This window comes from Odocoileus virginianus, chromosome 21, assembly GCF_023699985.2.
Source record: "Odocoileus virginianus isolate 20LAN1187 ecotype Illinois chromosome 21, Ovbor_1.2, whole genome shotgun sequence".
In the NCBI taxonomy this organism is placed as follows: Eukaryota; Metazoa; Chordata; class Mammalia; order Artiodactyla; family Cervidae; genus Odocoileus; species Odocoileus virginianus.
This window is the reverse complement of record NC_069694.1, coordinates 44,263,482-44,290,256: the sequence shown is the minus strand read 5'-3', so window position 1 is coordinate 44,290,256 and position 26,775 is coordinate 44,263,482. Positions and strand designations below refer to the sequence as shown.

At 38.6% G+C, this 26,775-nt stretch overlaps 1 protein-coding gene across 1 annotated transcript in view; it reads left to right on the top strand.

Moving 5' to 3' along the window:
• The window catches only part of ARHGEF38 (Rho guanine nucleotide exchange factor 38), a 140,844-nt gene that overhangs the window by 102,800 nt on the left and 11,269 nt on the right, over nucleotides 1-26,775 (top strand). Inside the window, exons 6-13 of the mRNA XM_020901215.2 lie at nucleotides 4,423-4,622; nucleotides 8,092-8,225; nucleotides 14,779-14,883; nucleotides 17,044-17,166; nucleotides 20,655-20,966; nucleotides 24,302-24,445; nucleotides 25,270-25,468; nucleotides 25,613-25,872. Of these exons, the coding sequence (XP_020756874.2) occupies nucleotides 4,423-4,622; nucleotides 8,092-8,225; nucleotides 14,779-14,883; nucleotides 17,044-17,166; nucleotides 20,655-20,966; nucleotides 24,302-24,445; nucleotides 25,270-25,468; nucleotides 25,613-25,872 (1,477 nt within the window). The remainder of the gene's footprint in view (nucleotides 1-4,422; nucleotides 4,623-8,091; nucleotides 8,226-14,778; nucleotides 14,884-17,043; nucleotides 17,167-20,654; nucleotides 20,967-24,301; nucleotides 24,446-25,269; nucleotides 25,469-25,612; nucleotides 25,873-26,775) is intronic.

Here is a 26,775-nt window from a genome sequence, read left to right as displayed (position 1 = left end):
TCTTTGCGACCCGATGGACTGTAGCCTACCAGGCTCCTCAGTCCGTGGAATTTTCCAGGTAAGAGTACTGGAGTGGGTTGCCATTGCCTTCTCCAGGGGATCATCCTGACCCAGGGATCGAACCCGGGTCTCCCGCATTGCAGGCAGACACTTTACCGTCTGAGCCACCAAAAGTAGTGAGTAGATTTGGACAGAACTGAAGGGCCTAGGTTGGGTTTTTGATGGATGCTGATAAGGAAAGAAGGAGAGCAGCTCAAAGATACAAGTACATTCTTTAATATACCTGGGGATTTATTTTTTGTAATTAAAAGTTTTAAAATATGTGTATAACAATAGACCACACAGATAAACTATCTTAATAAAATTGACTTTATTTGACTGAATTGTTTGATTACATCTACATTTTGATAGTATTTTCAGTGATTTTAAAAGATTAAATAAACTAATACTGTGCCGTGATGTGTTGCTCAGTTGTGTCCGACTCTCTGTGACCCCATAGACTGTAGCCCAGGCAAGAATACGGGAGTGGGTTGCCATGCCCTCCTCCAGAGGATCGTCCCAACCCAGAGATCAAACCCAGGTCTCCCTCATTGCAGGTCGATTCTTTACCATCTGAGCCACCAGGGAAGCTCAAACTAATATTGGTGATAATAAAAAGAAAAACTCAGAAGAAATCTCATCATATCCATAAGGATAATATGATTTTTTCTAGTCAAGTTAGTACCTTCCATATTCCTGACTTGTTCTTATTTAAGGAAATTCTACTTAAGTGTCTAAACTGTTGTATTATTGAAAAACTTACATTTAAGATATGTAAGGATGCTGTACTTCAGATTCAAAAGTTCTGCTATTGATATACCAGTTAGGAAATATGTTTTTAGTTATTATTTTTTTAGTATTCATAAGAGATTTACATATTTTCCCATCCAATTTCCAATCCAGTCTTCTTGGAAACCAATAACATCTCTTTCTCCTTCTCCTTCTTTCCCTCGTTTCCTCCTTCTACCCTGTCTCCTTACCTTCTTTCTTTTGTAGATTTGGTGCATATGAGTAGAAAGTGCAAGATAAATCATCCTAAAGCAACTGCTTCTCAATAAAGGGGGCTAGAATGTATTGATACAACAGAGAAAAGACAGTGTCCTCAGCAAGCGGTGCTGGAAAAGTTGGATAGCCATATGTAAATCAATGAAGTTAAAACACACCCTCATACCATATGGACTTCCCTGGTAGCCCAGAGGGTAAAGCATCTGCCTGCAATCTGGGAGACCTGGGTTCAATCCCCGGGTTGGGAAGATCCCCTGGAGAAGGAAATGGCAACCTACTCCAGTACTCTTGCCTGGAAAATTCCATGGATGGAGGAGCCTGGTAAGCTACAGTCCATGGGATCACCAAGACTAACAGGCGACTGAGCAACTTCACTTCTCATACCATACACAAAAATAAACTCAAAATGGCTTAAAGACTTAAGTATAAGACAAGATACCATAAAACTCCCAGAAGAGAACATAGGCAAAACATTCTCTGATGTAAATAGTACCAACGTTTTCTTAGGTCAATCTCCCAAGGCAGTAGAAATAAAAGTAAAAATAAACAAACAGGATCTTATCAAACTTGTAACCTTTGAAAACCATAACCAGCAAAAGAAACCATAAACAAAATGAAAAGACAACCTATGGAATGGAAGAAAATATTCATGAATGATGGGACAGACAAGGGCTTAATTTCCAAGATATACTAATAGCTCACACAACTCAACAACAGCAACCAAAAAGCCAAACAAACCAATTTTTTTAAATGGGCAGAAGATTTAAATATACATTTCTCTAAAGAAGACATATAGATGGACAATAGACACATGAAAAGATGCTCAATGTTACTAATTACTAGAGAAAAAGAAATCAAAACTAATGAGGTACTCTCTCACACCAGTCAAAATGGCCATCATTAAAAAGTCTACAAATAATAAATGATGTAGAGAGTGTGGAGAAAAGGAAAGCCTCTTACACTGTTGGTGGGAATGTAAATTGGTGCAGCCACTGAGGAAACAGTATGGAGTTTCCTCAAAAAACTAAAGATAGAGTTGCCATAGGATCTAGCAATCCCATTCCTGGGCAAATATCCAGGCAAAACTGTAATTTGAAAAGATACATGCTCTCCTATGTTTATGACAGCACTATTTACAATAGGCAAGACATAGAAACAACTTAAATGTCCATCAACATATGAATGAAGAAGACCCTATACACACACACACACACACACACACACACACACACACACTGAGACACTATATATGTATATATATACACACACACAGTGAGTAATGGAATATCAATCAGCCATAAAAATGAAATAATGCCATTTGCAGCTACATGGATGAATCTAGAGATTATCATACTACATGAAGTAAGTCAGAAAGACAAAGACAAATACCATATGATATCCTTATATGTGTCTAAAACATGACCCAAATGAACTTAACTATGAAATAGAAACAGACTCATAGAGAACAGACTTGTCAACGGGGAGGAGAGCATAGGAAGGGAAAGACTGAGAGTTTGGGGTTAGCAGAGGCAAACTACTATATACAGGACAGATAAACAACAAGGTCCTACTGTGTAACACCGCAACTCTATTCAATGTCCTATGATAAACTATAATGGAAAAGAATATGAAAAAGAATATATATGTATAACTGAGTCACTTTGTTGTACAGTAAAAATTAACACAACACTGTAAATCAACTATAGTTCAAGAAATTTTAAGTTAATAAAAAGCAATTCTTTACTCCCTTGCAAACCTTTAATATTTATTTTGGTTTTCCTTTAAAAAATATTGTCTTTTGGTTTGATTCAGTGTTTGTCTCTATGGATACCAATTATTTTCTCAACATGTGAATAAAACTCAGTCATTTATTCAGGACTACTGTGCAAGTTTTTTTGGGGAAAAGAAGTTCAGTGTAAAATAACAGCACATTACAGAAAATGGAAGTAATCTATCACTTCAAGCTACAAATATTCATTGAGAGAATATTACATGTCATGTTGGATATATAATAGTGACAGAGCAATTGAATATAAACTGGTCAATAGAGAAAAAAGACAATTCCAGATAGTGCTAAGTGCTATAATGAAAATAAAAATGAGCACATGTGACAGAGTGACTGATGTGTGTGTGTGTATGTGTGTGTGTGTGTATGTGTGTGTATGTGTACCATATTTGCACTTACATGTGATAAATTTCCTTAGTTTCTGATTTATCAAGTGAAGAGTTCAAATAGATGATCTCTGGGGTGTCTTCATTTCTTTTCTAGTGATGTAACTTTTCTAATTTTGTTCCAAGTTTTTAGATCCATTTCACCATTTCAATTATGTAGTCTGTTGTACACCCACAAAGTACTTGAAAAACAATAATTGAAGAATGAAACATTCACCCATCAGAATTTGAAAGCCATGTCTGTCTGTATTCTCTGTTTTCTAAATAAAGATCTAAAGGAAAACCAAAGAGTATATCTTTCCATCAGAAGGGACTCAAAACACAATTTTCATCCATGTCCCACGTACAGGGTCTCTTTTTTTGTCTCTTTGCATAAAGAGGCTTTTAGAAACCACTGGTTTATGGCTGATAAAAAAGAATGAATACAGTGGGTTGGACAATGGATGTCCAGTGAACAATGGCATGATCAAGTTTGTAGCTTCTTATTTTCCTGTAAACTTCTTGGCTAGAGGGAATAGCTCTAGGCTCATCTCAGAAGCTCTGAAGGGGATAGCCGGGGGTGAGTGCTCACTTTTGTGTAACCATTTGAAGATCTGTGGGCTAAGAGGAATTCCACATGGAAAGTCATTGTGTACTAGTAATGATCAGTGATAGTGATGGCATTAATAATATCTAGAGAAGTATTGTATTTATTATAAATCTCTTTTGGGGACTGTGGTAGAACCTCTAAAACACTGTAAGTTCAACTTCTCAATTTGGTAGAAGAAAGAAAACAAACTTTGTGTTTAGATTTTTAAAGGATAACTTTATTTTCCTCACTTAATAATCTCAAAAATACCATCAAGAAAATGCACTTTTCTTCATTGTCATGGAAAAATGCAGTCTAAAATTGTTTCCCACTACTATTATAAAGCCTGTTATTTAAAAAAACCTGTAAGTGGGACATAGTTGGAAATCATGTTTTCAGTCCTTTTAGGTGGACAAATATGCTTGTTTTCTTTTAAATTTGGTGAGAAGTAGACTCTTTCAGCCTTGCTTCTTTCTGTCACCTATTGCTGTTGCTTCATTTAGAAATTGAACATAGCCAAATCAGAGAAGAAAAGGGTGAAAATCATCTTCAGGATTAATCATAAAAAAATCACAAAAATAAAAAGGAGTTAATAAGACAAATGTTTGTGAAACTGATACAATATATCTCTATTGCAGAGGCAAACCAAACTTACTGGACATGGGCTCTTTGATGATCAAACCAATTCAGCGAGTGATGAAGTACCCTCTGTTACTGTATGAACTCTGGAACTCCACCCCTGCCTCTCACCCAGACTTCCGAGCACTGGAAAACGCCTATGCTGCAGTGAAACACATTAATGTAAACATTAATGAACTTAAAAGACGAAAAGATTTAGGTGAGAGGAGATATGATGAAGTGGGAGTTTTCCAGGGTCGGAATCTTCTGTTTATGTTTTGGAGGATCAGAATGTCTCAGTAGTTCCAGCAGGTGCAGTGATAATGATCATTTGATATCTAGAGTTAGAGGCCAGGGAGGAGAGGATGGTTTTGCCTTTCTAGCTAGGTTCAGAAGAAGCTCATGAGGCACAAACATTGACAGCTTTTCATCAGACAGCCCTACAATCAACCTCTTTTGACCATCGCATGCCTGGTGACATATTACGGGCTGAAGAAACCTACAGCATATGATCCTCCTGATCTTGGTGTTATACACGGTAGGAGAAATGGCCAGGTAGTTGGGAGCAGTGAATAACTAGAGCTGAAAAACGGTGGTGAGAAAGGTGGATACAGGTAAGACGACTCGGCTAAAGAGGCTTATTTGGTTCTGAAACACACAGAATGGATATTTTTGGCAATAATTGCTCCAAGAAGGGAGCAAGTATATTGCTTTCTCAGATTAACAAATTATTGTTAACTATTCATTAACTAAGAGGTCAAGTGTTAGTCGCTCAGTCGTGTCCAACTTTTTGTGATGACATGAACTATAGCCCACCAGGCTCCTCTGTCCATGGGACTTCCCAGGCAAAAATACTGGAGCAGGTTGCCATTTCCTACTTCAGGGGATCTTCCCAATCCAGGGATCGAACATGGGTCTCCCACATTGCCAGCAGATGCTTGACCATCTGAGCCACCAGGGAAGCCCAGCTAAGAGGTAAGATTCACCCCTCAAGAAGAATGTAGATTTTAAAACAGGAAGCACAATTAGACGGCGTCTATATTCTCAGAGCTAGCAGTGCATTGGGGTAGACCCTGGGTCCTCTCTCAATGTGATTTGTGTCCATAAATTCTTAATTGGCTTTGTAGCTCTAACTCTAAATCTCAGTTCAACAATTAGAGCAACGGTAGAACTGTGGAGCTAACTGATCTAACCACTGTGTTTATTCTTATTGCCTTTATTTTCTAATTTTTACTTAAAAAATTGTACGTATTTGTATTAATAAATTATAACTATAAAGAAGAGCATAGAGTGAAAAGGGAAAGTTGTAGAACAAAACATGCCATAAAAAAATAGACCATAGACAAAGGATTACTATCTAGAATATATAACTATTGATACTAAATAAATAATAAAAACACTCTAATACAAAAAATGTTAATAATAAAAATGAGCAACTCACAGAAAAAGACAATACATTTTTAAGTGCTAAGATCCACTAGTAACCAGGGAAATGCAAATTAAAAACATAATGACGAGTGTTTCCAGCCCATCAGATTGGCAATGAGATTTTTCGTGAATAATGTTAAGGGCTGAATATTAGATTGCAGGTAAGAATGTAAATCCTAAAGGAAATCAGTCCTGAATATTCATTGGAAGGACTGATACTGAAGCTGAAACTGCAATAATTTGGCTTCCTGATGTGAAGAACAGACTCATTGGAAAAGACCCTGATGCTGGGAAAGATTGAAAGGAGGAGATGAAGATGAGATGGTTGGATGGCATCACCAACTCAATGGACATGAGTTTGAGTAAGCTCCAGTAGTTGACGATGGACAGAGAGGCCTGGTGTGCTGCAGTCTGTGGGGTTGCAAAGAGGCAGATACGACTGAGCAACTGAATTGAACTGAACAGAAGGATGTAAATTGGAATCACCATCTTTGGAGAAAAATTTGATAATAATTACTAAGTTGAAAATGCACACACCCAAGACACAGAAAATCAGTTTCTAGATATTTGAGAAACTGGCTCACATGCTCTTGGAGAAGTATACAAATAACTAGCATTGTTCATAATTAGCAAAATTATGAATTATTAATTGAAAATTATGAACTAGCAAATAACTAGCTAGTTCATAACTAGCAAAAGGAAAAAAAAGAAATAAACAAGCAAGCAAAGAAGATGGAGGGTGGCTTCCATATTAATTCAGATAGATAAACTATGTATTATAAACTATGATACCATAAGAACTTAAAATTAAAGTACATGTATCAGTTGGATAAATCTTGAAAACACAATGCTGAGTTTTTTTTAAAAAGTGACAGAAGAATGAATGCAATATGGTACTATTTTTAGAAAGATTGAAAATATTCAAAATAATGCTATATGGTTTATGACTACATACTTACAAAGTAAAAGGCATGAAAATAAATACAGATATAATAGAGCCCATAATTAAGGATCACCATTTCCTTTAGGGATCAAAGATGGGGATCAGAGAAGCTCAACTATTATGTGATTGTTTTTAAATAAAAAGATTTGAAACCAGGCAAAATGTGAAGGTTTAATAAAGTTTGGAGATGGACAATAGCTGTTATATTAAATTAACTTTGCTGTTTGCTTAATCTCCAAATTTCAAAGTTTTAATGAGGAAAATTTTTCTCCTTTCATGGTTCTAGTTTGCATAGCTAACATTTTAGTAAGTTTTCTTCAGAATTTCTATGTCTTATTTTTTCTATTTTCTTGCATCTCTCTCTCTTCTCCTTCTTCCTTTCCTTCTGCAACATGTAAGACACTACTGTTTTCTGGGTCTTTCAAAAAACTTAATTGTATATCAAGAACATTTTTCAAGTTAATATGGTCTTCTTTTAAATGGCTCCATAGTATTCCATTTAAAAATGTGTCATAATTTATTAAACTATATCTCTATGGATAAACTTTTAGATTGTTTCCAATATTCTGCTGTTAGGAAAAATGCTCTAGCAAATAAAATTTTGTAGGCTTGATTATGGGAAGTATATTTCTCTACATGGACTTCCTGGTCATAGATTATTTTTATATTTAAGGTTCTGCCAAATTATTCTCTACAAAAACTATCTTGATTTACTCTTCATCAACAGTGTATTAGCATGCCACTCTCACCACATCCTTACCAAAGCTGAAGGTTGGGGATATTTAACATTTTGAACAATATGAGAGGGAAAATAATTTTAAAGATAAAAAAGTAAAGCTCAGAGGGATGACTCAACTTACCTTAACTCTCTCAGCTAGTGGAGACAATTGTAGGGTGGACATGAGGTCTTCTGTTGGCTGCAGTTGCCTTTCCACTAGTTAGGTCTTGATGCTTCATTCTGGAGATCCCAAATAACAAGTGTAGTGTCTCAGAAGAGAGAAAAGAGCTTATTTTTCCCCCCCAGTATCAGGAATTTCTCTAATGTGTGAGGTAAATGCAGTTGGGCTTTGAGGAACTCAAGTCCTAGGACAATTTCTGAAGGTCAGTGGGGTTGGCAGCTGGAGCTGTGATGGGGCAGAGCGACTGGAGCATGAGCCGAGATTATTTTTAAATGCTTATTTTTTTTTAATTTTAATTATTAAATTTTATTTTATTTAAATAAATAAATTTTATTTTAATTATTCTTAAATACTTTGGATGAAACACACACTTTCTGTACCGCATGTGTTCAGATATGTTTTGCCTTCTTCCATTTCAGTTCTGAAATACAAGAAGAATGATGAGGAAGAATCACTTAAAGATAAATTGTCTAAACTAAATATTCATTCAATTAGCAAGAAATCAAAAAGAGTGACAAATCATCTAAAGATTCTGACCAGAGGAGAATCACAGGTAATTTTTCTTTTTGGGCCACATACAATTTCCTGGGCAACATGAACGCTGATACTTTTGTGAGATTTTGTTTTATTGTTATCAGAGATGTTTCTGGAACACTTTGACAATCAAGGTAACTGCCCAATGCTGTTCCTTTTTTTCTCTCTCTCCCCCTCCCTACCTCCTTCTTGTGGGATATTTCTTTGGGTGGTGGTGGAGGGGGGTAGTTTTGACTCTATTTTAGCTGTGGTTCTTCCATTCATGAAGAGGACAAAGGAGAGATAAGGACAGGACAAGGATCAACAAAGAATGCCCCAGGAGTCCTGATACTATCAATTAGCACATGAAAGAAAGTGAAGTTGCTCCTCAGTTCAGTTCAGTTCAGTCGTTCAGTCGTGTCCGACTCTTTGTGACCCCATGAATAGAAGCACGCCAGGCCTCCCTGTCCATCATAAACTCCCAGAGTTTACTCAAACTCATGCCCATTGAGTTGGTGATTCCATCCAGCTATCTCATCCTCTGTCGTCCCCTTCTCCTCCTGCCCCCAATCCCTCCCAGCATCAGGGTCTTTTCCAATGAGTCAACTCTTTGCATGAGGTGGCCAAAGTACTGGAGTTTCAGCTTCAGCATCAGTCCTTCCAATGAACACCCAAGACTTATCTCCTTCAGGATGGACTGGCTGGATCTCCTTGCAGTCCAAGGGACTCTCAAGAGTCTTCTCCAACACCATAGTTCAAAAGCATCAATTTTTCGGTGCTCAGCTTTCTTCACAGTCCAACTCTCACATCCATACATGACCACTGGAAAAACCATAACCTTGACCAGATGGACCTTTGTTGGCAAAGTAATGTCTCTGCTTTTTAATATGCTATTTAGGTTGGTCATAACTTCCCTTCCAAGGAGTAAGCATCTTTTAATTTCATGGCTGCAATCACCATCTGCAGTGATTTTGGAGCCCCCAAAAATAAAGTCTGACACTGTTTCCACTGTCTCCCCATGAGACAGTGATTTATTTCCCATGAGGTGATGGAACCAGATGCCATGATCTTAGTTTTCTGAATGTTGAGCTTTAAGCCAACTTTTTCACTCTCCTCTTTCACTTTCATCAAGAGGCTTTTTAGTTCCTCTTCACTTTCTGCCATAAGCGTGGTGTCACCTGCATATCTGAGGTTATTGATATTTCTCCCGGCAATCTTGATTCCAGCTTGTGCTTCTTCCAGCCCAGCATTTCGCATGATGTACTCTGCATATAAGTTAAATAAACAGGGTGACAATATACAGTCTTGACGTAACTCCTTTTCCTATTTGGTTGCTCCTCAGTCATGTCCAAGTCTTTGCAACCCCATGGACTATAGCCCGTTAGGTTCCTCTGTCCATGGGATTTTACAGACAAGAGTACTAGAGTGGATTGCCATTTCCTTCTCCAGGGGATTGATCCTGACCCAGGGATTGAACCTGGGTCTCCCGCATTGCAGGCAGACTCTTCACTGTCTGAGCCACCAGGCAATCCCAATTAGCATATAATCTCACCCAAGGCAATGCCCTCCTTTCATTGCTGTCTCCTTTCTGCTTTCTAAAATCTAATTTCTTTTAGTACCCTTGGTGTTCATCTTATGTTTATTTCACCTATAGTGTTTAGAGGCCTATCTTAGTGTGATTTTTCCGACTTATTATCCCTTTCCTCTTCCTCTACCCCCAGGAGACATCATATTCCTGGGTAACTCTTTGGTGTCATCCTGAACACTTTCATCTCAATCCCTAATAAACAATTAATGGATTAGCAAAGCCTCTCAAACTTTAGTGTGCATAAGAATGACCTGAGGAACTTGCCAGAAGATAGATTCCTGGGTTCCACCTGGTTCAAACATGCAACCTCAAAGTTTGTATTTTTACAAAGACTCCAGATACTTTTAAGTTAATCGATCTGGAAATTGAAAATCACAAGATAGAAAGGTCAAGGCCCAGAAGTGGTAATACAGTGGACCTCTAACCAAAAGCAGGCAGAACAGTTCTTAGGATACTAGATAGTACTTCCCGCCCATCCGCCCTTTCCTGTGCCTGATTTCAATCTTCATTATGTTAGCATCTCTAACAAAAGCTTTTACTTTAAACTAGAGGCAACTGGTTCAGCTCTGACTCTTCTTATCTACCTCACTGACTGCTGTGGTCTTTTTTTTTTTCATTAAGTCTTTGCAGCTTTCAGACCACTAAGCTAGAATTGGCCACTTCTCTTCTGAATGCCTGACACACTTACTCAGTGTATCTCAGCCTTGGCACTGTTAGTATTGGCAGGCGTCAGCACAGAAATTAAGAGCAAAACTTCTGAAGTCATTCAGACCTGGATTTGAACCTCACTTCTACCACTTAATAAATACTTGTCTTTAGGTGCATAAATTCAGTGTAACCATCTGTAAATTATAGCAGGGGATTATAGTGGGACCTAATGCAGGAAGTGGTTGTGAGGATTCAATTGTTGGGGGAGTGTGTAATTTCCTCGGTTCAGTCTTGCCACAGCAAAGATTTGAAATGGTAGACCAGTGTTACAGCTCAGTTACAGCTCAGAGTTTTCTTTGGCAAACAAAGGATAGTACACCCTCAAGGCATGTGGGCAGGCTGACCCCAAAGGAGAGGTGTCTATCCCTCTTGATTTCCTCTTTTTTTTTTTTGCTTTCCTCTTTTTATGTTTGTCTACTCTGCCCCTTGAGCCTGCCCTATGCAAATTGGGGCTGGCCAAAAAGGGGGCCTGTTTGTTTCACCTGAGGTTCTCACTCCTGTCCTCAGCTTTTCTTTTGTTCCATTTTTGCCGTTTTTTTTCCCCTCTCTTTGTCTTTTAGCCACTGCCATTTTGGACTCCTTTTTCCTATTCTAACTACCTAATACAATGGAATGATACATATTTTTAAAAGTACTTAACATAATGTGTAAGCATTCAATATATTGGCTATCATCATCACTATCTTATTTTGCATATAAAATACTATTACTTACCTTTTAACATGCTGACTTCTTACTCCCTTGCAGATAAAACTTCTTTATGCATAATGTATTAATCATATCTTATACTTTGTGTATTTTATGATGATTTGCCATCTTAAAAAAGCTTGCAGGCCAAAGAAAACACCTCTGGTAGGGCTAACCCACTCTTACAGAGAGCAAAGAACTCAGCTGGAATTGCTTCTTTCATTTGTAGACCAAACAATCCTGGGTCTAGAGCCATAACCACCTACTTATCTAAATCTCACAGGTGAAGTCAATATTCTTCTGCCCTAGATCATTCCAAGGCCAGGTACCAGGCAACCAGAACCAATTATATAGCCCAAAGCCTGCTGGAATTATTCCAACTGGCTAGTCCTAAACAGTTTACCCTGCCCCAGCTCTTTCTCTGTGGTTTCTCACAGAAACTCCAATAAAGACTCTAGCATTAACTTTTTCCTTGCTCCTTTCTGCCAAATGACCCAATCTCAGTGATTTCTCTGTGATCCTGCATGACATGAAGTGACCTCTTCTCTAGGACCTGTGAGTATAATCAACCTCCAAGCTTCATTCTCTTCTCGTTCTGTGGCCACACTGTCCATTCCCTACCATACCCAATATGGGTATTCTAACAACACACGGCTTATATCATCCTTGTACTTCTTGCTTTTCTTCCATTGCATAGAGGAGATAATTCCAGGCCTCCCTCTCTTCTCAATATGGAACTATAACATAGGACACTTGGGAAAATCCAGATGTTTCAACTAAAGACAATAGTAACAGAATTGAATTGGGAATTCATTTGAAGAAGAGACTGTAGCCTCCAAGAGCATGTGTAAATGTAATGTAAACAATTCTCCCCTACTCTTTAAGATGTTGCTTCTGACCCAAGACAATACTATTGAGGAACAATATCCAGGTCTTAATCCTAGGCAGGCTCCTGTAGAAGCTGTTCCAGTCTTTAATGCATTTGCCATCAACTTCTGATATTTTCCGGTTGCTAACTGAAAGTGAATTGTAGTTAAAGTAGCCTGAAGGGATATTAATTAGATTTTTTCCCATTAATCTTTTGAGAGGATGTCTTGTCAGCAATGAAGCATTTCACTGTTAATCAGAAAATCAGCTGCATATGCTGAACTGTAGAAAAGATAAATCTCAAATCAGTCAGTTTTGCACTTGTCAGCAGCTCAAGTGAAATATTTGGTGGAGTTAGGGTATAAAACTGTTACCCAAGAGGAAGATTCTATTCCATTCATCACACATATATTGAACTCCTTTGTACTCAACACTGTTAGAGATTGCAAATGCAAAGAAGTTCTAAATTCAGACAGTTTGGGTTGGAATCCTAGTCGTATTAACAGGAGTAAGTTTCTTTAACTTCTTATATTAGGTCACAGAGAGATTCCAAAACATAGCAGCTTAAGTCAGATAGTCATTTGTTTCTCTCTCTTATAAACGTCCAGATGGGCTGTGCTACACAAGATCCTCCAGGATCCCAGTTCCCAGTTTTGTACTGTGCTGTTCCCTAACATATTGTCTTCATCTGCCTCATTAAAGCTGGTTCACTGCCACGTCTTCAGTCAAAGTCCCAAGGACGATGTTGTAAGCCAAGATTCAGAAATGAAATGTATCACTTCCGCTCACATCCTATTTGCCCAAATTTGCCTTGTAACCCAGTTACCAGGGCAGAACCAGCTGTGAGGGAGCCTGGGAAGGGCTGTCTCTACCAGGGCAGCTGTGTGTCCATCTTAAACGAAAAGTGCAGGTTCTATTGGTAGAAGGTTGACATAGGGAATGTTCAAAATGTCTGCCACACCTCCTGGAACTTCTGTTTCTTTATCTCTAAAATGGGGGTTATCATAGTATCTACTTCATAGGGTTGTGTAAGACTTAAATGAGAAATTGGAAGACAGGTTTTAGTACAAGTGAAAACACATTTGAAAGTGAAGTGAGTGTCATTCACTCAGTCATGTTCGACTCTTTCCAACACCATGGACCATAGCCCGCCAGCTCCTTAGTACATGCAGTCTCCATGCAAGAATACCAGAATAGGTTGCCATTTCCTTCTCCAAGGGATCTTCGCAACCCAGGGATTGAACCCAGGTCTCCCACACTGTAGGCAGGCTCTTAACTCTTTGAAAACACAGTTAGTGTTTAGTAAATGTTACAAATTGTAATTATTAAGAAAAAATAACTTCCTCTCCAATGCTTGCAATCCACCAATGGAGAGAATTGCTTAAATCATTAACTAGTGAGAGCACATAGGAGGCCGCAATTAATTTTCTGGAGTGGAAAGAACAGGAATTAACGGAAGGAGTTGTAGCAGGGGCGGCAGTTGAGCAAGTCCTTAAAAAAAACAAACGACTTTGCAGGAAAGAAAACAGACAGCAGCATATTCCAGCAAAATAGCACAGCATGAGAAGGCTTGGAAATAGGGAAGTAGAACCGGGCAATATTTTTCACGTCATGATCCTTGAAACTCTTATTTGAGCATCATTTGGGTCCCAGCCAGGATGCACAGAGTAAAGTAGTTGGTCCTTGAAAACTACATTTCAAAGAAATCTGTCCAAGCATGTCCTTCAAACTGGCTCACAGCATAGAGCTCCTAGGGCAGAGGGTGATGAATTTTGTGTGGATTACAAAGAATGAGGCTGCCTATTTGATGAAAAGCTTTGCAGATAAACAATATTAAAGGACTTAAAAATATTAAAATAAAATGTCACCATTTTCTACGCATTCAGTTCTAAGGTCAACCACCTAAACTAATGGATGTAAGAACTGAGAACACCTTCAGTTATTAACCAGTATACCATATTCCATAAAACAGGTGTTTGTTCACACAGATTTTGCCGATACAAAGCTGGTTCTGATCTTTTTTTGTATAATTTTGAATGTCAAGAAATATTTCTTGTCATTAACAGAATAATGTCTTCTTAGAAACTGCCACAAGCACATAAAAAGCATATTTTTCTGACTGCTAACAGGTATACATGTAAGATACCAATGACAACAAAAAACTGAACACATGTGATCACAATGGTAACTCTGCAGAGCTTTACCACCGGAACTGTTTTTGTTAAGATTATTCATCATCTTTCAAATTTGAGCTGATAATGAATTATCATATTTCTTTAGCCAAGAACCAAAGAATATTTTCCGAGTAACCACTGGGAAATAAATTGGGATGAGCAAAATGATAAATTCTATTCAACAGATCAAATTTTTATTTTAATTTAATTTTTCATTTTTAACTTTATTATTTTATAGACCTATGAATGCAGTGTAATTTAAGAGAACACATATAATGCATGCCATTAAAAACTCTAGAGGGAAGTTTCGCATCCCACAGCTACTGTGACTAGGTGAAGCAATGTGAAAAGCATCACACAGCTTTGCTGCACTAATTGAACATTAGTTGTGTCATGTGCTGGACAAAGAAAGGACTGTGTTAAGACAGTCAGCATAGTATGAAAAGTTTTCACCTAAACAAGGAGTTTTTTTGGTAACATGCTGGGCCAACATGGTTCGTGGTTTTCTTAAAAAAAATATGCCAGATTCCTTTGAATTATAAAAATAAATAATGTCATCTATACTTTAGGTGAAAGACAATACCTTTAACAGAGAAGAAAAGCTATTTCGATCTTTAGAAAAGACTGTGAGGCACTGTGTGAAGAACATTTCATTCTGTCTTCAACACGTACAGGTGGGTGAGACACCACTGTTCTTTTCAATGTTTCTCTACAAGAAGGTCTTGATGTCTCTGGTTTTAATAAGGAGTAGATGTGACTGTTCATTCATTTATATGATGACACCTATTGTACCAAATTTGGGAGGCTCCAAGGTGCTGGTGAAGGAAGCTAATACAAAGACTTGGGTTTTGCTCTCTGTTCCCTTCCTCTTCCATCCTTCCCCTAATCTAAGTCATCACACAGTGGGACAAGCATGGTTCACATGCTTGCCACATGGGACTGGACCATTAACATAGTTTCTTTATAATATGCTAAGTGGCAGACAAGGTAGAAACGTTATTTGTTTGACTATACCAACATATGTCTTTCCTGGCCCTAAAGCACAAATTCGCAAATTCAAGATTAGGACTGAGAGAAAAAAGAAAACCAAAAGAGGGGAAAAAGTAAAACTAGAGAAATTAAAAAGTAAAAAGTGCATAATATAAAGGCCATAAGTTTATTTCAGCTCAGTCTCTCTTTCGTGTCTGACTCTGTGACCCCATGGAATGTAACACACCAGGCCTCCTTGTTAATCGTCAACTCCTAGAACCTGCCCAAACCCACATCCATCAAGCTAGTGATGCCATCCAACCATCTCATCCTCTGTCGTCCCCTTCTCCTCCTGCCTTCAATCATTCCCAACATCAGGGTCTTTTCTAATGAGTCAGTTCTTCTCATCAGGCAGCCAGAGTATTACAGCTTTAGCATCAGTCCTTCTAATGAATATTCAGGGTTGATTTCCTTCAGGATTGACTGGTTTGATCTCCTTGCTGTCCAGGGGACTCTCAAGAGTCTTCTCCAACACCACAGTTCAAAAGCATCAATTCTTTGACTCTCAGCTTTCTTTATGGTCCAGCTCTCACGTCCATATGTGACTATTGGAAAAACCACAGCTTTGACTAGACAGACCTTTGTCGGCAAAGTAATGTCTCTGCTTTTTAATATGCTGTCTAGGTTGGTCATAGCTTTTCTTTCAAGGAGCAAGTATCTTTTAATTTCATGGCTGTAGTCACCATCTTCAGTGATTTTGGAGCCCAAGGGAAGAAAGTCTGTCACTGTTTCCATTGTTTCCCCATCTATTTGCCATGAAGTGATGGGACCAGATGCCATGATCATAAAAACCACAAAAACCCACATGTGCATCTCAAAGTTAGCTGTAGGCTACCTCCCAGTCAACCCCCAAATGGAGATATGATCACACAATTTTAAGACAAACCAAATACCTCTATTTATTTTATAACTGGTAATTTGTAACACCCCCTTTACAACTCTGATCCTTCTCCAGGGGATCTTTCCCACCCAGGGATCAAGCTCATATCTCTTGCCTTGGCAGGCGGATTCTTTACCACTGAGCCACTTAGGAAGTCCTAGTTCATAAATGGTCCCTTCCTATTTTCTAGTTTTTCTCTTGGATATGTTTTGGAAGACATTTGCATGCTTTAATAGATGATCACACCAACAGAAGATTAAGCTTACAGGCATAGTGATTTGGAGACAAGGTTCTATGTTACATAACCAACAGCCACATTCTTTTTATTATTATTATTATTATTAACTGATGCAAAACCTAATTTTGCAGTTAGATTTGCTAATCTCTTCCTAAAGCCCTGACTTCTGTGAAAGGGAAATCAAACCATAGTTATAACATCCAGAGGGTAGTGGAAACCCTGTGCCTGATACACTTTTTAAGGAGTCAGTGCCTCCTGGGAACATCTACAGAAAAGTCTTATATTTCCACTAACTGATTCAACAAAAGTGTCATCATCTTCTCTTAAAGGAAGATTAAATTCATCAAGGAAAATGATGACATAAATCAAAGAGGAGTGATTTTTAAAATAAAAGATCTGTAAGAACTGAATGATGAAAAATGGCCAACGAGGGAATTTAAGATGGACTCTACTTAATAAAAAAGGGTGTTGTACCAATGGAGCAATATGAGAAAGCGACAAGGGGAAAAGTAAGGATATAGGTCATTACAAGTAACCTGATTGTGAAAGTGTTTACGGAATTTTTCCTTCCCTTTGTCTTTTTCTCTCAGTGGTAACAGTTATGTTGATGAAGTGCACATTTGGGATGCATTTCCTGTACTGACTTCAGAATTTTGCACTTTTGGTAACTTTGCTCTTGGCTTCCAGGATGCCATGCCTTTAGCTCTGCAGAGCATGATGGAGCTCCAGGAGATTTCACACAACAAAGATGAGGAGGAGAGTGGCTATTCAGAGTCTCCAAATAATGCCCCAAATCCCTCTGAAGACTTTGTAAGTTATTTATATTCACAGATGAATGCAAATGGAAATAGTAGGGTGAGAAGAAAAGCTGGTTTTCATTTACTTTTTTGGAACTAAAAATAAAACGTGCACTAAAGCAAATACTAATGTCAAAATTAGTAGATTTAAACAGGAGGTTTTTTTATCATTAAATATTTTGAAGTGGATTTGTGAGGCTTTTATTATAATCAAAATTTAAGAGGGCTCCAGACTGTGTTTGTAGGATATCTAGTGTCTGTGCAGCTTTTAAAATCAACATTTAGTTTAAGTCTGCATATGGTATATTAGGGATTTATTAAGTTAGAAAGCTATGATTTTCTTACAGGAGTCTCTGGAAATGCCTAGAGTTTTTACAGGAGGAGTGAAGATCGTCTGTGAGGATGACTTTTATTAACATACTATACACTGGAAAGTAAGAGAGTGATAGTTGCTCAGCTGTATCCAACTCTTTACGACTCCATGGATTGTAGCCTTTCAGCCTTCTCTGTCCATGGAATTCTCCAGACCAGAATACTGGAGTGGATAACTGTTCCCTTCTCCAGGGGATCTTCCCAATCCAGGGATCGAACCCAGGTCTCCCACACTGCAGGCAGATTCTTTACCATCTGAGCTAACAGAGAAACCCAAGAATACTGGAGTGGGTAGCCTATTCCTTCTCCAGCAGATCTTCCCAACCAGGAATCAACCAGGCTTCTCCTGCATTGTAGGAGGATTCTTTACCAGCTGAGCTACCAGTGAAGCCAAGTAAGGCCTTTCTATTCAGAAAGCGCTTTTATTTAAGAGTCATATATCTTCTGTTCTGTGGTAAAATATTTGTTTCCTAAGAATTATATAAAATATACAGAATTATAAAGCAAAAATTGGGAATCATTAAAAACATGTTTGGGGCAAGAAAGTATTTGGGCAGCAAACTAGTCTGAGATTTATTTATTTTAATTTAGTATCTTGGGCTAGATAGGTATTATTATTTCATAGTAACATTTCAAGTATTATAAAAAAGATATAATAGACTCCTCCATCATTCTGAAGGTTCTTGAAAATGACATTTTTTTGTATTGATATTATCAGACAAATCTTCATTGAGTGGCCCTTGTATTGGAGGATATTTAGCTTTCATATCAGGCTCTGAACCCCAGTAAATGTCTGCCATCTCATATTTTCAAATCCTGAGAAGTGATACAACACCCACTCCAGTAGAAAAACACCCAGAAGCATCTAGCTTTCCTGGCACTGGGTAATGGAAACTCATGATTACATCTGAAACTAACATGGTAGATTAGATGGATGGGAGGGAGGGAAGGGGTGGGAGAGGGAAGGAGAAAGGAGAGAGTTTTTATAACATGTTAAATGGAAAAAATGTGCCTAGTTCTTTATATGTTTTCTGAGCTTAATTACAGTGAGCACATTTTAGAAAAGTCCTCACGTGTTTGCTCTCTGGTTTAATTCCGACTCATTAAGGTGATAAATATTTATTGAACACCCTGTAAGACCATAGTATATAGCTTCCCCATCATCAAGCATGCTCCAGAACCTGACAGAATGAAGAGATATGGTGTCCTTCCCTACCTTGCATAAAACCACAGGGTGATAAATTAGGCTAAATTAGAAAGCTGCGTATAAAAGTACCTTTGTATGAATAAAGTGTATTGAACTCTTTTTAAAAAATCAAATATTAAGCACTCAAATCTATCTAAAGGCAGAGCAATTGTTTTTATCTAACCATGAGAGATATCTATCTACACATTTTGTATAGCACAAAATATTAGAATAAAATCTGGTTCTTATTTGTTCCAATCATAATTCCTATGTACAGATGAACTGGTTCATGTCTGTGGGTCACAGAACATACATATTGAAACTATATTCTAATATTGTAATCAGTGGAGAAGGAAATGACAACCCACTCCAGTATTCTTGCCTGGAAAATTCCATGGACAGAGGGGCCTGGCAGGCTATAGTCCATGGGGTCACAGAATCACACATGGCTGAGTGACTGAGAATTGTAATTAGATTATTCATTCAACTATATCACAAACACAGTAATTCATCCCAGAACAGTAAACAGATTATTTGCTTAGTTGACAGACTCATTAAATAATATGCAGGTGTATATTGATTATTTTATAAGCTAGATATCAAATTTAATCTGTGCTGGCTATTGCTGGCACCAATATGAGATTGGTTTCCCTCCTCTTCTCCAGTTCCCATGAGTTCAGACAAAGTTACCAGAGGTCATGAGTGCATGCTAGGTCATTCAGGCATGTCCGACTCTTTGTGACCCTACGGACTGTAGCCCACCAGGCTCCTCTGTCCATGGGATTCTCCAGGCAAGAACCCTGGAGTGGGTTGCCATATCCTTCTTCAGGGGATCTTCCCAACCCAGGGATTTAGCCCCAGTCTCCTGCACTGGCAAGCAGGTTCTTTACCACTAGCACCACCTGGGAAGCCCTACCAGGGATCATGTAAGTTATTTAATACAAACTGCTGCTCAGATGTTGATTCCCTAGAACATCTTTCAGGGTACAAAAGAGAAATCCTTTTTTCCAAATTGCTATGGCCTAATCATGATGCCCAAGCACATATGATAAAGGGAAAAGCTGGGTAGTTAGCAAACATAGGAGACTTCAGAACAGAGGGGAGGCAAGAGGAAACAAAAGAAATTAAATCTAGACTGCCCAGGTGCTGGCATGGAGCTAGACAGTGATTCGGTGTTCATTTTCAATGACTCAGACCTACAAATATAACAATTTAGGACACAGGATCAGCATCAGCTTAATCCTGCAAGGTATTTAAAGAGGAAACAATAACTATCTGGCCATTTCTGTAACAGGAACAAAATACCTGTAATAAGGGGCTACTCTCTGTATAGAGGATACAATACCAAAATTAACCGGCAGGGTAGACAGGGAAGGGGCGGGGGGTGCAGGTGTGGGAGGAACTGGACATAACCTCTCTTAAGACCAACTGTCCTCCTTTCATTGCTAGCAAAGGAAGCGAATGATATGTGCATTATTAATAATACAGGTTTGGTAGTCCAAGGTGGAGATTACCTGCAACCCCATATTCGGGAGGAGCTCCACTTGGCTCTGATATTAGAAAGAAAGGGAAGGGGAAAGTGTGGAGGGAGATGACCCCACTGAAAAGTCAGTGGTTGTGGAGAGAAGGGTGGAGCGTAGTTTGAGTGTGCAGGTTTCAACTTTTGTATTCTTCTTCCTGTTCACTCTTCAGTTTCAACGCTAGAGTCTAGAGTTGCTATTTTAGGTCCTTGCACAGGTTTAGCTAGACAACACACACACACACACACACACACACACACACACACACACACACACACACACACCATGATCCCTTGATCTTCGAACTCGGCTAGGTACTTTCCTGCCCCTTTGCGCTTCGGCGAGGAGGCAGCAAGCCTATTGATAACAGCTCCTGACTTGGGTGTTACTCCCCGTGATGGCGTTGTTTTGCTCTTTTGGCAGGCAGCTCATTTACAGAAGCTCGTCCTGACGCCCCTGTCGGTCCTGCTGTCCCTGTTCCCAGGGCCTCAGAAGCTAATCCAGAAACGCTATGACAAACTGCTGGACTATAACAGCTACTTGCAGCGGGCGGCGGCGGATGAGTCAGACTTGGCCAAAAGGGAATATGAGGCGCTCAATGCCCAGCTGGTGGAGGAGCTCCAGGTGTTCAACGTGGCCGCGCGGAGGGTCCTGCTGAACTGTCTGTGCAGTTTCGTCACCCGGCTCAGGGACCTGATGGCCGCGGCCCAGCGGGCTCACAGCGCCACGCGGCCGGTAAGCGCCGCGCCGGGCTCTGGCAGAAACCACGCCGCGCCAAGCAGCCTGCTCACAGCGGGCTTGGGTATGTGTGTGTGTGTGTGTGTGTGTGTGTGTGTGTGCACGTGTGTGTGCACGTGTGTGGTGTCCATTTCAACTGAAGCCAGTCAGAGGGTTCTGCTCCTTGTCCCCCTACCCCACAGGAAGCTAAAAGCAAGTTTCCTGGTGCCGGTTTACTGTGACTTACACACACGGAGATCTTTTGGGAGATTCCTTTTCAAACACCAAACACCTTTCAGCTTGGCTCCCTTCGTTGGCGGAGCCAATGTAGCTCCATCTGCCTGATGCGATCTTGAAGCTTATCAATTTATATTTTGTATTATCTTCCTATTCAACAGTTTCTAAACGTTAACCATGACTAAGACATGAGTCCAAAACTAAGGCCATCTCAGTGTAGTGACAGAAGTAGGATGTCCGTCAAACCAGTCTTTGTTTTGCTTTTGTTTTTCTATGAGGAATAGAACCCTGATGTCTGTGTGTGTGTGTGTGTGTGTGTGTGTGTGTGTGTGTGTATGAGAGAGAGAGAGAGAGAGAGAGAGAGAAATATGTGCATATATATATAAACAGGGCTTCTTGGTGGCTCAGCAGTAAAGAAGCCGCCTGCAATGCAGATGTGGGTTCCAACCCTGGGTCAGGAAGATCTCCTGGAGGAGGAAATGGCGATTAATCCACTCCCATATTCTTGTTGGGAAAATCCCATGGTCAGAGGAGCCTGGCAGGTTACAGTCCATGGGATCACAAAGCCTCAGACACGACCAAAGTGACTGAGCGTGCATGCATATATAAAACATAGATATATTAATACATAAAATATATACCTAAAACTATATATCATAACTTTCCTTTAGGATATAACTTTATAATCATTTTCTGAAAAAGAAGAAAGATATTTACAGCCTAATATCAACTTAAAAAAAAAAGATTAGCTTTGTTACCTGGCCTTTCAAGTGTATTACTTATCTTTCAGCTGGTTAGATGTTTAATGAACACTTGGAGAAAAATATATTGTATAATTAACTTTTAAATTATCCTCTGAATTAAGTTAAGTTGGATAAATAGGTGCTACATTTACTTGGCTCAAGAGGAAAAGCTATATAAAAATGTATAAGCGGTCTCACACCCATTCTGACTCTAAACCACCTCATCTCCTGGTCTCACCCCCATTGATATTAGTTTGTTTTTGTTGTGCCATTAAAAGTATACTAAATGCAAATATGTATTTTCTTTATTACACAAACTAGCAAGCTATAGTACCCTTCTGCAACTTGTGTTTAACATCCATGTCAGTACATAGCCTTATCATTTCTTTCACATGTCTACTGCATAGTCTTTTATATGTCTACTGCAGTTGTACAATATTTTTTAGTAACAACTTTATTGAGATATAATTCACATACTATACACTCCACCTGTTTAAAATGTACAATTCAATGATTTTTGTAGATTCACAAGAATCGTTCAGCCATCACCACAATTTTAGAAAATGGTCATCACCCCCAGAAGAAACTGTGCCATTAGCAGTGACTCCCCTTTTCTCCTGGCCTCCCTGGTCCCAGACACCCTCAGATCTCCTTTCTGTCTCAACAGACATGCTTATTCTGGACATCTGGTATAACGAGACTTTTACAACATGCGGTTCTTTGTGACTGGCTTCTTTCACGTAGTATCATGTTTTCAAGTTTTGTCCATGTTGCAATGTGTTTTACAACTTAATTCTTTTTATTGCCAAATATTACATTCTATGGTATATCACATTTTATTTATCCATTCATCGGTTGGTGAACATTTGAGTTATTTCTCCTTTTTCACTATCATGAATAATGGTGCTATGAACATTCAAGTTCTTAGTGGATAATATGTTTCCACTTCTCTTGGGTGCATACCTAGGAGTGGAATTTCTGGATCATAAGCTAACTCTATGTTAACCTTTTGAAGAACTGCCAGTCTGTTTTCTGAAGTGGTTGCACTACTTTACATTCTCAATAGTAATGACTGAGGGTTCCAATTTCCTCAATCTGTCTTTTTTTTTCATTATGGCTGTCTTAGTGGATATGAAGTGATAACTCATTGTGGTTTTGATTTGCATTTCTCTGATCAGTCCCCTATTCTAACTTTTTAATTCCCTCCTTCCTATTTTTAAACTTTTAAAATTAAAGTGTAGCTTATAAGATTATATGCAGTAAAATGCATCTATCTGAAGTGTATATCTCAATGAATGTTTGCATATATATGCATCTGAGTTGCTACCACCCAGATCTAGATATAAGCCTTTTGTGGTTCCCTGTTAGGGAACTATAATTTCCAGATTACAGTCATCCAAAGGTAACCACTCTTCTGACTTATAGTACCACAGACTGTTTGGCCTGGTTTGTATTTTATATAAATGAAATCACACAGCATGTATTCTTGTGTATATTAATCTGTCCCTATTGATAGATATTTGGGCTATTTCCAATCTTTTTCTATTACAAATAGTGCCAGAGTGATTTTATATGTGAGCAAATAGGAGAGGTTTCTGAGTGTCCACTAGTGTGTGGAGCAATCTGATTGCAACTTCATTTGGGAACTCCTGGTGATAGCCATCAGTAGGTCTTTCCTCTTGGGTTGTTCAGAATCTTCAGAGATGTCCTTTCAAGTTTTCTGTCTAAAGGGTAATGGTTGGCTGTGAAGCCTGGTTGGCAGGGTCTCTGGATCCAGTCTATATCCACTCACTTAATGACCCTCTTTCTAACTCGGGTCCCCACTGTCATTTGTGCCTAGTATCCCAGTCTAGAGACTCTCCATTTTACTATTTGCAGAGAAGAAAATTTCCATCTTCTGCTAAAGTATGGAAGTCTCCAAGATTCACTGAGATGGAGAAAGAATCTTGGGATCTAACTGCTTCAAAACAGTTTCAGTTGTCTATATCTGCATAAGAGTTTACACCAAACATGGTGGTCTGAAACAACCAATGGTCACTTATTATTGTCTCTCATACTTCTGGGGTTCACTGGGGTCAGGTAGTGACTCTCAATGTCTCAGTCAGATAATAACTGGGACTGAAGTGTTACAAAGATTTCCTCAGGCCATTGTCTAAGGTTGGTGGTCGGATGATGATAGAAGACTCAAGCAGTGGGAGATTGGAATAGCTGGGGTTGCATAGACACCCCACTCCTTCCAGCCCACCCCCACTGGATCTTTCAACATGATCTTTTAATACGGTGGACCCAGTACAACTGGACTTCTTCTATAGTGACTAGAGTCTCCCTAGAGTGAGTGTCCAAAGAGAAATGTCATATCATTTCTACCTTTAGGTACCACGGTTGGCTTCAAGCGTCTCTGAAATTCAGACTCGAGTACTAGAAGAGGTTCAAAACCTGAATTTTGTGAAGGATAACAATGCTACCTTTATTGAGAGGAAACTTAGTTTTGAAAAGAAGAAGCCTGTGCAAACTCTGGTGAGTTTGGTAGCATTCAGCAACAATGATGACTATCACTTCTTTTCCTTGTTCAAATCATAGTATGTTGTTTTTCATATCACTTATTTCATTCTAATATCTTATAATTACCTACTTATTACACATAGAATTTCTCATTTATTTCTACCCTCTGCACTATGAACTCCATAAGGTCATAGGTTTTTATCTGTTTTGTATAAGATGTATACAGAACAAGTGCCTAAATGTGCTTGATGCAGGTAGGCACTGTATAAATACCTGGTAGGTGAATGAACGGAATTTTATAGTGCAAAATCATTACAGTTTAAACCTTACATTTTTCTAGATAAGGAATCCTATTCTGCAGAGATGAAGTGGCTTTCTCAATGTCACTTAGTAGTAGAGCTGGGACAGGGGCCAAGACTCTTGACTCCTACCTAATTTACTGATATTATTTCCCAGAAAAATACATGCCCATATATAATTTAATTAATTAGATATTATTTATCAAGTGCTTAATACATAAGTGCCTACAGCATGACAACAAATTAAAAAATGTTCAACAATCAGTAGGATTAGAACCTCTGCCTTTTTATTCTCAGCCAAAGTTTCTTTCTTCTCTACAACACTGCCCTCCTGTGCTAACTAGAGAAGTTTTCACTGCATAACTCAGCTAAATACTTTCACAATAATAGTCTGATCATGCCTCAACATTGAAATAATCCCAAATTAATGTAGGGCTTCAACATTTAAAAAAATCTCCAGAGAAGAAATACTTACTAGTATTTATTTGAGAGGATTTTATTATACATCTGTCTGAATAAAAATCTCTCCTAACTTTCCAGCCAGAAGTGCCACGCCAGACGGACACTCACCGCTCCAAACTTCTATCCACATACAGCACAGAGGACCTCTACCAAGCTAAGCGCAAGTGCAATGCTACCCAAGAACATGACATCAATCTTCTGGAAGGGGAGTTGGTGGCTGTAATAGAACAGAAGGATCCGCTGGGGAGTACCAGCAGGTGGCTCGTTGACACAGGAAGTGAGTTTTTTGCATAAGATGCAAATAACTTCCACCTCTCTACTACTTGAGATCTTCCCAAGGTCCTCTGTGTGCTTCTCCAAGTGCAAATGTTTGGAAAGAGTATATAAATAACCTTGTTTCTTCTTTTCATTTCCTACCCAGTTATAAAAGGATATGTGTATTCCTCCTTCCTAAAACCCTACAATCCAGCAAGAGTGCAGAAGGTGGATGCTGAGAACAGGTTCTGCGATGATGATTTTGATAACATCAGCCTCTTTGTGTCTTCACGGCCAGTCAGGGACGGTGTCACAGGCACCCCAGAAGGTAGCGTAAGTGGTAGCAGCTCATCTCTTAGTGGAACATGTGGGAAGTCTGAAACAAATGGTACTGACGTTGACAGTTTTCAAGAGGCAGATGAACAGGTAAGAGTTTGAACCTTGATGTGAAGATGCTTGGCTGTGCAAACCATGAAATCTGTTCTCTCTTACTGTGAGACTCTGGAAGTGTCAGGCTTCTGCTTTATGTACCTTTTTCAAGGGATTTAATTCTCTGAGCCTGTTTCCTCAAACGAGGAAAAGAAGACAGTAATTCCTACTTAGCCAAGTTGATGCAAGGATTAGAGATAATGTGTAAGTGAGCTACCTATGAATCAGTTGTTTTTAATCTCTAGCATAACACCACCACATAATGACATATACTATATACTGAAACTTTTAAAAGCTACCATTCCCCCATTTAACCAGTGCAAAGGCTATTGGCATAATCCTTTCCCAAAATGGTAAGTTAACTTCTATATAGGGTTCCTTTTGCTACCTCAGAAAGTTTCAATATATTTGTTAATCCCCAGTAGTGACCAATTAACTGGTTCCTTTTTATAAACTTGCTTTTTTTCTTTAGTGGCTTTTCTATTAATTAACTTCTTTAAAAAATAAGGTTAATACATGTTATTTGTGAAAAGTTAAAATAGTAGAAAGATACATGTAAATTAAAAGTAAAGGTCTTTATTCTCTCCTCAGTCCTACTTTGCAGAGATAATATGCAGGTATATCTTTTCAAATATTGTATTTATATGAGTAGATTTATACTTGTGGGAACATATATGTTGTACATAATTTTTTCACTTAACAATATATCTCAGACACAACCATACTTAAATATCTACCTTCTTCCTTAACAAATTCTGCATAGTACTTCATTATTCAGATATATCCCAGTTTATGTAAGTATTACCATAATAATAGACATTCAGATTATTTTGAGGTTTTTAAAAGTTTCAAACAATATTTCAGGCAAGATCCTTATTCATCTATTTTTGTACACTTGAA